Here is a 13,135-nt window from a genome sequence, read left to right on the forward strand (position 1 = left end):
ATAAAGCTTAAATTCAACTAACAATTACAAAACAGTAAAATAGTCACAATAATAAGACCTAATAAATCACATGAACTGGAACATCTTTTTGTAGCCCTTTGCATATCTCTTTTAGCCTCCTCTGGTTTAACTTAATCAAGATGAAAAAAGAGGTAAATTCATTGAAATGATTTGTTAATTAACCTCTGATTTCGTGAGTGGTTCTGTAGGCCAAGAGTGGGGAATAAACGTCAAATGAATCTGCAAAACAACAATTTATAATACAACTTTCACTTGAAAATCTGTGCATGACAAATGCGCAGGAAAAACATGTGATTACAGCTGGTCTTTTGTTTGATTTTTCGGCTAACAGGATATTAATTATTGTTCAATGTCATGAGTTACTAATCATGACATTAATTAGATTTATTGACATTAATTATGTTGAATCTTTAAGTATTGACTAATTATAATTGTGCTTTATTGTCAACCCATTGTTATCCTGTAAATCATAGGTAAGTCTCTGCAAAAGCTGAATCCAGCAGATGTTTTCATTTATTGATAGCTTTCACTTTTCAGGCTCTTCGTCTACCCTTATGACCATTGCTGTTTGTGTGATTATTTCAATTTTACTGGACAGAATTAGTGATTTGGTAATGTTAAATAGTATATTTGCTTTCCAAATTAATTGTCAAAGCTTGTGTCATACAGTTTAGTGGTTAAGTTCAAGGTCTAGTGGTGTAATAGAGTTGAAAAGGAACGGTGTCTTTTTAATTTAATATCACCTATTATTACTTATTGTAGGTGCTTAATACGATAAAGGTCAGCAGACTTGATTCAGTGATGGACAAAGGGAAAGCTATCAAGTTAATTTACTGCAAATCCGGTCTCATTCGGTGACAATACTTGCTCATATTGATCTGGTAGACTGAATTTACATTTTAAATGTTTCCTTTTCACTCTGATTCAGATTCTTTTCACTTTCACTTATTTTTTTCTCTCATTTTTCTTCATTTATCTGTTTAGCTGTAAACATACTCACACTATCAACATACACAATCACTGTGACAGAGTTAATCATTAGTATTTAACGCTCAGACATTAAGTGCTTGGTTTTTGGATGTCTACCTTTTCATGTGATAATTGCAGTGTCTAATTTATTGTGATCATCTCCATTACAAATAATCATCTTCATCAGTTAACCTGCCAAATTGGTTTTATATCTGACTAGTCACCCAGTTTTTAACAATGGGATTCACTTCTTGGCATCCTTTGTGGAGAATATTTTTAATCACTTTTGCCATCGTATTATATTTATCTAACCATTTAACGGGTCTTAATGGTCTTATCAAATTGGTCGGATTTTTTTTCGCACTCCCACACATTTCATGGCAAATCTCAAAAGTTATTAGGAACTGGTGTCAATTGACTTTTGTTTCACCAATCAATAAAGCCGTTCTGATTACAGGATGTGATTCTGGCTTTGGTCAGATGGCAGCCAAAGCTCTAGATACATATGGGTTCCATGTTTTTGCTGGATGCCTGCAACCCAAAGGTCTGGGTGCCCAAAAATTGTACAAGACTACTTCGAATAGATTGAGAATTTTAAGTCTTGATATTACCAGAGAAGATGATATAGATGCTGCAATCAAAGAAATTGAAGAATCTGATCTTACTCTATGGGCTGTTATCAATAATGCTGGTATTGTGGATTATGGTGCTATTGAATGGGACAATAATGCAAACCGTATCCGCAAAGTGATGGATGTTAATTTATTTGGAGCTATAAGAGTTATCTCTGCTTGTTTACCATTGATAAGGCGTTCAAAGGGAAGAATTGTGAATGTTTCTAGTGTTTTCGGTAAGTAATTTTTGCTTTAATCGTCTTTTCAGATATGATAGAAATTAATTTGTTGCTCTGTCTTTTGTTCAGGTCGTTTTACATTGAAAGGATTGACTCCATATTGTATGAGCAAACATGCCTTAAAATCTTACACTGATGGCCTTCGACGAGAACTGACGGATTTCGGAGTCAAAGTTGTTTGTATCGAGCCTTTATGCTATAAAACTGATATGACCAAAGAGGAAAGAATGGAGGAAGATTTAAATGCTTGTTGGAAGACTACCAGCGATGAAGTGAAATCATTTTATAGTGAACAATACAAAACCGAGCTTCAAGAATCATTGGCCAGCCATTTTAAGTTGGCTCGATCTGAACTGAAAGAGGTTTCTGAGGCTATTGAAGAAGCTGTGACTGCCTCTAGTCCACTTGAATTTTATCGATGTACAGGACCAGTTGATGGATTGATAGTTTGGCTTTGTGAACAATTTAATGACCAGTGTCTTGATTTGATTATGAGAGCTTCTAATTTGAAAATGCTTGTCAAAGCTGTCAATTTCTTTTCACCCAAGCAAAAAGTGATTTAAAGTCAACCTGCAAATTTATCGGAGTCCTTGGAAAAATTTATTCCAAAATCTATTCATTAACTATTTCAACCATTATATTGATTTTATATCAATAATCTACACACGAACTTATCGCTTTTGTCCCTGCAACAGAATTTAACGTAAATTGAACTACAATCAAAACCAGATGAATTATTCCGAGTAAATAACATTCATCTCTTTTTTCGCCATCTGATTCTGCTATTCAATCAATTAACTCAACAAAAAATAAGTCAACACTCATTCAAAGAAATTAAGTACTCTCATCAATTATAAGCAAAAAAACTTGACAATTTGATTGAAATCTGAAAAAGGTGAATATGTCATGAACGAGGAACCAAAAAAATATACTAAACAACTACTCTGCGTAATAATATAATAATCATTAATAATCTTTTTGTATCAAGGTCTACAAAATAAATTTATAAGAATATATATAAATATATATTTTGAAGAAATAAAAATACATGGAGATCGAAAAGGTTAATTACTTTATTCAAAGTCTAGAACCATTAGTTTACAATTGGAATGCCATTTCAGGTCAAGAAATTTTTGGAGCAAAATTATTTATTGATAAATTACAAAAATTTGAACGAGATAGAAACATCTTTAATATATTCATTGTTGACAATTTTTCAATGCATTCAATCATCATCTGCTTCTTCATCATCATCTTTTTCATCGTCTTTTTCATCTTCATCTTTTTCCTCGACATTTTTTTTCTTTTTCTTCTTTTTTGTTGGTTTTTTTGTTTCACTTTTCTCAGTTTTTCTCTTCTTTTTCTTCTTTGTAGTTTTTTCTTTCACCTCCTCAACATCATCATCGTCATCTTCATCATCCTCTTCGACTCTCTGTTTAATCTTTTTCTTCGTTTTCTTAGTTTTCTTATTTCCTCTGAGTCTTAAAAAATCGAGATTTGAATTGCTGCTATCATCATCGTCGTCGTCGTCTGCTAATAGGCACTTTTTCTTGCACTTTTTCTTGCTGTTATTCTTATATATCTCAACTACTTTGTACACTTTGCCTCCTTGTTTCATGTAACTCACTGACTTTTGATTACCACGGCAAGCATCAACATGAGTTGAAATCATGTAAACACAAAGTAATGTAATTAATGGTAGTAATCCAAATTTCATATCATGTAAAGATGAATTGGCCAATAATGGGACCAGAATAAAATTTGGCACATCACATAATATTTGAACACGAGATGAGGAAAAACACAGATTTATAAAACAGCGATGAGCGATGATATAAAAATGTTACAAAGGGATGGTAAATGGCTTATAAAACAGTTATCACAATATGTTTCTTAGATTGATTTGTTTTACTTCAATGTCCAGGATGATTGAGGAAAATGTTAACCGAGTTGTAAGACATCAATGTAAAGGTTTTAGTGATTGATGAAATCCAAGATCTGAAGCATTCGGTTTGAATCTTCAAATTAAAGTGATTCCATTTGATTAAGATCATTGAGTGTCAAGATTGAAACATTTGAAGGTTTGGTTAGATGAATATTTTGTGACCCAACTCGACCCAATTGTACTTTGGTGATCTTTAATCATCAGCCTGGTGTCAAAAAGGTGAAAAGAAAGAGAGAAAAAGGATAAACCGAAAGTTGAGCAATTTGAATTGACAGTAGTCAACATCAATAGATTTACGATTAAAAAGTGTAAAATTAATTGCTCGGTAAACGTTTCCATTCTTCATCATCTTTACAGTTGTATTGTTAAACTGAATAGTTGTGAACAATTGTGCAAATTATAAAGCAACTTAACAAAGAGATTGGTAATTAGAGATATTATTTTCAGAGGGACTTACATTGTACTGAGGTCAGGTCAATTTGAGATCTTTTCAAATTCACTTTAAATTTCATATGTTTCACATTCTGCTTCATTACCTGGTCATTCAGGATTTTACCATAAACTGTTTCTTTAGACAAGTATTCAAGAGTATTCAAGTTTGATATTAACCAAAATCAACCAATCCATTAATCAGGTAACAACGAGAATCCAGCACATTTTCACTTGGCCAAAAAGCTTTTATGTTTACATTCATATTTTAATTTAAATCTTAGAAACCAAACAAAAACCAATCATATAAAGATGATTAAGATAGACATTGTCAACTTATTTCACGAATATCTTGGAAAAATATGAAAAAAATTCAACTGAATTAAAAATAATCACTTTCTTCGTTAATTTACAATGTTAGGTGAATTTAATGTAACGATATTCAAAGAAAATCTAACAAAAATTCAAAAATCCCACAAAATTTAGATGCGAGGGAAAGCGCCATCTGCTATCATTCAACTCAAGTCGAATCACTAGAGTGAGTTTTCTGTTTTTTTGATTCATTTTGAAGCTGTTGGGAGAGAAATGACAACATATTTGTTGTGTGAACTATTAATTAATAGGCCTCTCTGTATTAACATCTTATAATTAATGTTTTTCAATAATGAAGAATAATTTTTTCTCAATTGTTGACCGATCCAAAACTCAACTCTCCAAACCTCATCTATCTTAGATTCAAATTGAAAATCAATTCCATAAATCCAAGATGATGTTCAACTGTCTTGGAGAGTTATGGCTATACGTAATTACTTATACACCTCTTATAATATCGGTCTATCTTTTAATCATACCAACGTTTGGAATCAAAACGGGAATCAGTCGGTGTTACATCAAGCTCTTGATGTCAATATTTGAGGTAAGCATTTTTAACTCTTTTGCTGCATTGGTGTTCTCATTTTTCATCCCTAACCAGTTATTTCAGTTTTGTTTAGTTATTTTCTGTTCATTAGATACTTATTCGATCATTAGATGAATTCAATCATGATCCATCTTCCAAAAAAAATGTATTATCGATGAAACTAAGTGGAGATTGACTGTCAAAAGCATAAATGATATCACTTAACGCTTTACTTAAGCTTGAGTTCCATGTTAAGGTGTTGATGACATATATGAATCTCTATCCTTTTCCTTTTCTCAACTCCAACCAATTTCTAAATCATCTGATTACACCTTGCATTTAAAGATTGATAAGCTTATCATTACATTTTATTATATTTTAACTTATTCTTATTCTCCTTTTTTCACCTTTTTCTGTACAGTTTTGCCGGCAAACAATTGAAAAACAAGAGAGGAAAACAAGGCTTCATCAATTGAGAAGTATTGATTTAGAAACATCATCTGATGAAGATGACAAGAAAGACCATGAAGAAAAGCGTAACGCGATCAAAGACTTTTTCCTTCGTAATGATAATGAAGATGGAGATTATGTACACGAGTTTGTTCTATCTGATATTTTTGATTTTATTGTTCGTGGTATTGAAGCTGTAGCAGACGATGAAGTGACTAAACGTTTTTCAACTGAAGAATTGCAAACATGGAATTTATTAACGAGAACCAACAAAAATTATCTTAATGTATCTTATAAATTACTTTTGTTTTGGTCCATTGGCTGGATTTTTAGATTTTGTGTCCTGTTTCCTATTCGAATGTTTATATTCGTTTTTGGTATGCTTTACTTACTTATTACCATGGCTTTGGTTGGACTTTTAAAAGAATGTTCATTTAAAAAATGGCTTTATGATCATACCAGTGTGATAGCCTTCCGAATGCTTTCAAGAAGTTTATCTGCTACCATAAATTACCACGACACTCAATATAAACCTAAAGGAGGTTCGTTATGTGTTGCCAACCATACTTCACCTTTAGATGTACTCATACTTCACAATGATAATCCGTATGCAATAGTCGGACAACTTCATGGAGGGTTCCTTGGACTCATAGAGACCGCTCTTAACCGTGCCACCTCACATTGTTTCTTTGATAGATTTGAGGTTAATGATCGCAGTGCTGTTGTTCGGAAAATGCGACAACACATTATGGACCCAAAAAAGTTACCTATCCTTATTTTCCCAGAAGGGACTTGTATCAACAATTCAGCTGTAATGATGTTTAAAAAAGGTAGCTTTGAAGTTGCCGATGTTGTTTATCCGGTTGCCATTAAATATGATCAAATTTTTGGTGATCCGTTTTGGGATTCAAGTAAATATGGTTATTTTACATATATCATCAGAATGATGACTAGTTGGGCGATTGTCTGTGATGTTTGGTACATGAAACCTATGACAAGAGAAGTGAGTATAATCCATGATATTTTATTGAAATGTTTATTTTTGGACTTACTATTAACAATTATTTCAATTTCATCTTCCTTTCCATTTAGGACCATGAGTCTGCTGTAGATTTTGCCAATAGAGTTAAAAAAGCAATTGCTCGTCGTGGTGGGTTAGTTGATCTTGAATGGGATGGACAGTTAAAACGTCAACGAGTGAAACCTGAATTGAGAGCCAAAGTTCAAAGTGAATATAGTAGGAAGCTAAGCACCAAAAAAGCTCCTAATCCAAGTGAATTATTTTTAACAAATAACGCAATTAACTCAATTAATACATTAGAAACAAATATTTCAAATACTAATTAATAAAACAAGGAAAACAAAACAAAACCGAGCGAAGTTTTAACAGCTACAAAATTAATTGAGTAAGTGAAAAAAGGAACAAAGAGATTTAAAAAAGCCACCTATTTTATTGATTCATTTGATTTTATACTTACTTATCAAACATCCTATTGGAATTCAAACTTTTCGAGAGTTTATTGTAAAATAATCCAACTCAATTGAACACTTTGCCACCGAAAAAAAAATTATTTAAAATGTGAAAATTTTGACTAAATTATAATTTACTTTTAACAATTTCCGTGAAGTAATTCATTAGTTAATGTCTCGTTTCTCTGTCACAAGTAATAAGACATTCATCATTTTTTTTGTTACCATAAACCTCAGTTTCATTTTATAATCATTGACTTTAATCAAACTTGAAACAAATTCAAATTAAGAGGTAATAACTGCAATTTAATGTTCATCGAATCACAATTTTTACAGTTGTTATTAACCTGGTAGTAATCATAATTTCCTTTCATTTCTTTTGCAGCAATGATGATTTGCTTTCATTTTTACTTCTTTCATGATCAATCTTCAGACTATTCAGGAAAGTCAGAAATACAAGACCATTTGAAGTTGTCATCATGGTAAAATTGAATTATGCATCAAATGAATAGAGGACAAATGAGTTAAATAGGGACGAACAGAGAAGATAAATATTTATCTTATTTTTTCTTTTTATTTTTATCCATAACGACTCTTAACTTGATCAATCGGCTCTTCAAGTTATCTTTAACATTACTTGCTATTAATTTTGATCAGGTTCTCGTTAACTATTACAAAACGATATTAACTACATCGATTACCCTTGATTATCATTATGTAAAACCTATTATCTGATGGTTCAAGTTTATTAGAGTTGACTGCCATGAGACAATTTTGCTTCTTCTTGCTTTGCCACTTTTCATAAGCTTTACTTCCAGCTTATTAATTATCCAAGGACAATAACAGCCATTAATCAATGATTTGATCAAGTAAACGAAGTAAAAACGGTCAAAAATCCAAAAAATGATTGTCATTGAACTAAATTAGGTTGAACTATCAAGAAGTAACTGGCAATGTCAAGTTGTTATGCTAACACAATTTACCTGGACTGTCAAAATGACGAACCAAAGACAATAATAATTACAAAAGGATGTAACAGATGATTAATGATAAACACACGTATTTCCAAATGGATAGAAATGATGAAAATGTGAATGGCAAATCAATCAGAATCTTATAAAAGAATAGAGAGAAAAAAGAAAAGATTCCGTTTCCTGACCCGAAAGGATAAAATTGATGGTTCGTTTCATGATGACCAAAAAATTTTCCTGTTTTTGTCTCAACTAAAAAAAGTGACCATTTAGTTTTTACGTGTTAAAATTGACCTTCCTCATTGAGACATTCGGGGAATACCTTGAGAAATTAACAACTTTAAGTTGTCTATCAAATTAAATTTGCCTCTTATCAAAATCATTATTCCTTTTCTTTTCCATTTACTATTTTCTTACGATTTTTCACCATTTCAAATGAAGGATGCCATCTTTAATCAACGGCTGAACTTAAGCTATACTCAATAGGGACAAGAAAATGTATTTTCCAGTACAATCGTCCTCACATTTAAATCAGTTCTGATTAGGCTTTGGAATGAGTATTAGATAATATTAATGTAAGTGCAATGATGTTAATGACAGCCATTGATCTATTTCATTCCATTTTGTATTATATTTAATTTGTGGTCAAATTGATTTGACGATTGTGGTTTCGATATCGTCTCGGATTGTAGTTGACTTTTTTTGTTCTCATATTTAAGATGGAAACTAATTATTAATAATATTAATTGATATTAATAATAATTTCATGAACAATTAATGGTGTACTTTCCATTTAGTAACAATAACTTAATCAATAGTGACGGTAAGATTTGTGGAAAGGCAAAAATACAGTAAATAAAATGTTTAAATTAAATGTGTACCTTTAAGCTGGTTTTGTTAATCATCCAAGGAGAAGACAAAGAAAAATAATTGGCAATCATAAAGGTTAGTTTAATTGAATCCAAATTAGACTTTTGATAATTGATCATTTAGTATTGAATGTTGCTGGATTTTAGGCCAAAAATTTTCAGGTTCAATTTAGTGATGCTTGTATTTATCAAATATTGTGTACAATACTCGTAGGACGGATTTCAGGTCAGCATTGACAATATCTTCAGCCCGAACTTTGCTTTTAACCTGTTTGAAGAAAAAGATAATAAAGAAATTAATTAACATTATTTATCAACAGATTTGGAGTACGTTTCTATCTACTTGTGATAAAATTAACAAGCCTAACTTACATAAACACCAGCATCTTCCATTAACTGAAAAGCTACGTTGACATTGTGCAGCTTGTTGATGGGTGAACAATTAATGTAATTATGAAATGATAAGGCAGTTTCTTTACCAATCAAATTATCAGCCAATGGATCAACATCGGATGTTGTATAAATGTTACCCAACGGAACGAAATAGCCTTCTAATGTGCCCATCAAAAAAATTAAAAGTAACCCGTCGCTGAATTGATTTGCATCCAAATCGGAACCAGTCGGACCTGAGAAACATTCAATGTTGATTGAATTTAATTGGCGATTAACAAAGTTAACTAGCGATCGTTTAACAATTTGTAATTTATCTGGAGCATGATCAAATAGAGTATCAAAGGCATCTCTGGGTTCAACTCTCATGCCAAGTTCATCAAATGATCCAGTTAATTGTTCAGTAACTGTTCGTGTATGTAATTGGCCTTCTCGTTTCTGGACGACGACAACGCGAACGGAAACATTTTCAGGAAGCTTTATTGGAGCTCGATAATGACGAATCAGAGCAACTAAAAGATGAATAATTTCAACTGGATTTTTATCATGTATTCCTAAATGAATGGAAAACATAGAATGAATAAAATGTAAACAATAATAGATCAATGTGACCCAGAACTAATTTAAACTGATAGTTACCATCAACACTCCATTTGCTGTTAACCCATTTTGATTGTAAACCCAAGTGACGATTAGCAGTTTCCAAAACAACTCTCAATTTGTATTTTTGTAAATCCTCATTTTGAGTAACCTCAATCACATCCAATTTTTGGCCACTAAATATAAATTAAAAATGAAACATTAGACTAATTAAAATAGTTCATAGTTGAAATATCAGGGCAACTTACCTAAGTTTTTCAACCAGTTTACCTAAAATTTGTCCATCATAAAGATCATTAGGTAATGATTTTACAATTATCCTTTCATCTCTGTACAAAAAATATTAAAATGAACTTGTTAAATGAAGAACGAGCGAATTGTTGATTGATGTTTTGCTTACACAAGCTCATCGTTGATCCAATTAACCAGAATTTTCAATAGCTCCTGATATTCACGGTTGTGATTGAAAGAAGGTTCCAACATGGTTCTTTCTTCATATTCACCTAATCAAACAAATGAAACAATTTATCATTAATCATATTACTGGATGCTGATTATCACGGGAAACCCACCCAAAATGTATTCCTCTGGTCCATTTTCAATGGCTGGACTCAACGTTGGTCCATCAATGGCATCTTTACCTTCCTTTTCGAGTTCTTCAACTGTAAATAAATGGTAAATATAAAAAAGATTAGAAACGCTAAAAATTGAAATGTCAAAATGTAATACTAGTCAAAGTGAATGACTGATTTCACTCTAGTTATCAATGTTGAAATGATTGTAAATTCCGTTAGACAAAACAGTTAGTTTGTTTATTTCTTACTAATTACCTTCTAATCCTTCCTTGATTTTCTTCCGACGACCAATTGTACCAAGATAATCTAAAACAGATTTATCTGCTTGTGGGGTTGATGGTGAAGCAGCCATAGTTGATTATTCAAGATTATGAAGTAGTCCAATTTGGTAATAACAAAGTCAAAGTTTACTGTAAAACACTTCCAGTTTACATTTGATCAGGCACAAAGGAAGAGAAAAAAGATGTTTATTTTAAAATTAACTTTGATGACCACAATTGAGATTATTTAGTAAAAAAATAGATTGAAATTTTGAAATTAAAAAGACGAACAAGAGCTGAAAAATAAAGATTATGAATAGATTTAGCTATGACCATATTTAGAAAACTCAGATTCCCTTCAACATTTTCTTTCTGTACATAAACTGTTTTCTTCTTCTCTTCATCTTCACATCATCCTCCTTCATCCTTTTCAATCTACTTTCTATTTCTCTTTCTATTCAGTTAGTCATCATTTCTTCCGCTCATTCCTTAAACCACACTTTTTGGCAGGCGTAAGACTCTACTACCTACTACAATAAAAACACAGTTTACAGTTTATCAAGAGTGAAACAAACGATATACTTTCTGGATGAAATTTCTTAATATATCAACAATATATATCAGCAACATGTCAATTAAAACAAACGAATTGAAAATTGGTTAATAATTAATTCTTACCAGAAACTGAAAAAATAAAGATGTAAACAATCAGTTGATGAGAAACTTTCCAGTTGACAAGAGTTGAAATTCTTGTTATGTATTTTGCTAGAAAAATCACATTTCTTTTCAATAAAATTATTCAACAATTCAACTTATCAGGCTCCAGGATGTTAAACCAATTAAATATTGCAATTCCAACAAAGTTAATGAAAATATATCATAGACAATTTATGAATTGACAATTAAAAAAAACCATCTAGAAACTAGTAAACAAATGTAAACAAGAAAATGAGTTATGTTGAAATAGGCTATTTCCACTATTCAACGAGCAACAATTCCATGTTCATTTCTAACAGTATATCTGCAAAATTATAACTTCAATCAAATTAAATAAGTTCTTATTGCAAAAAAAGTCAATAAAAATCTTGATTTATTAAATAAATTTGATACAAATATTTTCTTTCAAATCTAATTTTTAAAATCGTAAAGCAGAAGATTTAAAAGCAAGCAATAGATGGAGCCACATTAACTGAATTATTCAAAGTTCAAATTATTTGATTTCATTGAATTGATAAATAAACAAATTTTCATTTTCCCGGTGTTTTAAGTAACAATTGATTACTATTTTCTCCCAGCTATTTGATCAAATAGTTAGATTTTTTATTGTGTCTGAAAGTAATCAAGGTAAATCTGGCTCACTCAAGTGTTATTAATGAACTTGATACCTGAGTTTTTTTATAAAAAATGCTCAAAGAAAGAAAACCAAATAAAAATAACAACCAAGGCCAGTTGCTTTAAAAAACTACTTATCAAATCAATCACCAATGTGTTTAAATGCTGATCGTTAATTTTCAAAGACAAATTGGCCTGGGAAAATGATACTAATTACATCAAATTATCCTGACTGTCTTGGATTGATCAAAACTTCATCTTCTGACCAAAGACTCCAAATTCAACCAAGAATGTTACAGAAAAACTTGTAATTAGGAGAAGTGACAAAACTCTTTACTGTAACTGCAGAGTTCAGAGAAACTGGTTTCTTGTTTTCAACCTGTCAATAACTGAACAATAACAGTGACAAATTAAAAGATTACCAGTTAATGAGTGCAGCAAGGATTAGACTGTTTACCGTTGATTCAGCAGTTGCTTAAGGATTAATATGTAAAAAGAGGCTCCCATTTCAATTTGGAAAAGATGATTTTCACAATAAGCATAAATATTAATGAAATAAATGTGAAATGGATACCAAAAAACAGCTTAATAAAGATTTGTCGAATAAATTGACTCAGCGAAGTTATTAATACCAATAATAACTAGTAATGAAGAGGATAAAGAATTAAAGAGTGAACGAGGAAAACACCGAGAAGAAAGAGGAGAAACCAATATTCATGATGATAAAATCGACGAACCATTATAAAGAAGTACAGAAAACATGATAACAATAATATTGCTCATGAAAACCAAAGAGAAACAAAAAAAGAAATATTAACCTCAAGAAAGTATTACAATGGTAAAGGTTACCCAGGAATAATAACATGAAAGAGTAAACTCATCAACTTCACCTTCACCTTCACCTTAACCATAATCATTGTCATCTTTAACATCAACACTATCAGAATTATATCAATCATAGATTTACAGGGTTGCAACTAAGTAATTGATTGAATGTAAATTGATTATTGCAATTCATAATGTTGATATGGTGTCTATAGGTAGATGTTAATAACAACAATATACATGGATAGAGAGGAGAGGACGAGATGAATATAAGTATT

At 31.1% G+C, this 13,135-nt stretch overlaps 4 protein-coding genes across 9 annotated transcripts; 2 read left to right on the forward strand and 2 right to left on the reverse strand.

Moving 5' to 3' along the window:
* The first annotated feature begins 321 nt into the window (after positions 1–321).
* Positions 322–2,905, forward strand: LOC107367107 (retinol dehydrogenase 7). Of its 6 annotated transcripts, none has more exons than XM_089268576.1 (5): positions 322–494; positions 545–632; positions 784–902; positions 1,006–1,840; positions 1,913–2,905. In XM_089268576.1, exons 4-5 carry the CDS (start codon positions 1,228–1,230, stop codon positions 2,404–2,406), a joined length of 1,107 nt encoding a protein of 368 aa, XP_089124702.1. In that variant the 5' UTR covers positions 322–494; positions 545–632; positions 784–902; positions 1,006–1,227; the 3' UTR covers positions 2,407–2,905. The 6 variants fall into 6 exon arrangements, with proteins under 6 accessions (XP_089124702.1, XP_089124701.1, XP_089124703.1 ...); XM_089268575.1 differs by having other exon boundaries at positions 559–632; XM_089268577.1 differs by lacking the exon at positions 784–902.
* On the reverse strand, positions 2,899–4,646 carry LOC112539390 (uncharacterized). The gene is made up of 2 exons (XM_089268578.1): positions 4,246–4,646; positions 2,899–3,993 (listed from the first exon to the last, which is right to left on the reverse strand). Exon 2 carries the CDS (start codon positions 3,558–3,560, stop codon positions 3,069–3,071), a length of 492 nt encoding a protein of 163 aa, XP_089124704.1. The 5' UTR covers positions 3,561–3,993; positions 4,246–4,646; the 3' UTR covers positions 2,899–3,068.
* A 144-nt stretch (positions 4,647–4,790) lies between these two features.
* LOC107367075 (glycerol-3-phosphate acyltransferase 3) lies at positions 4,791–7,151 on the forward strand. The gene is made up of 3 exons (XM_015934746.3): positions 4,791–5,133; positions 5,537–6,568; positions 6,658–7,151. Exons 1-3 carry the CDS (start codon positions 4,984–4,986, stop codon positions 6,910–6,912), a joined length of 1,437 nt encoding a protein of 478 aa, XP_015790232.1. The 5' UTR covers positions 4,791–4,983; the 3' UTR covers positions 6,913–7,151.
* A 1,617-nt stretch (positions 7,152–8,768) lies between these two features.
* Positions 8,769–11,644, reverse strand: parvin (beta-parvin). Its single transcript, XM_015934747.3, has 8 exons — positions 11,379–11,644; positions 10,696–10,860; positions 10,438–10,527; positions 10,266–10,368; positions 10,114–10,194; positions 9,905–10,041; positions 9,248–9,819; positions 8,769–9,143 (listed from the first exon to the last, which is right to left on the reverse strand). The coding sequence occupies exons 2-8, from the start codon at positions 10,790–10,792 to the stop codon at positions 9,045–9,047; spliced, it is 1,179 nt and encodes a 392-aa protein (XP_015790233.1). The 5' UTR covers positions 10,793–10,860; positions 11,379–11,644; the 3' UTR covers positions 8,769–9,044.
* Between the last annotated feature and the right edge of the window lie 1,491 nt (positions 11,645–13,135).

Source organism: Tetranychus urticae, chromosome 3 (assembly GCF_039701765.1).
Source record: "Tetranychus urticae isolate SD_2017Ah chromosome 3, NJAU_TeUrti_SD_1.0, whole genome shotgun sequence".
NCBI classification, from domain to species: domain Eukaryota; kingdom Metazoa; phylum Arthropoda; class Arachnida; order Trombidiformes; family Tetranychidae; genus Tetranychus; species Tetranychus urticae.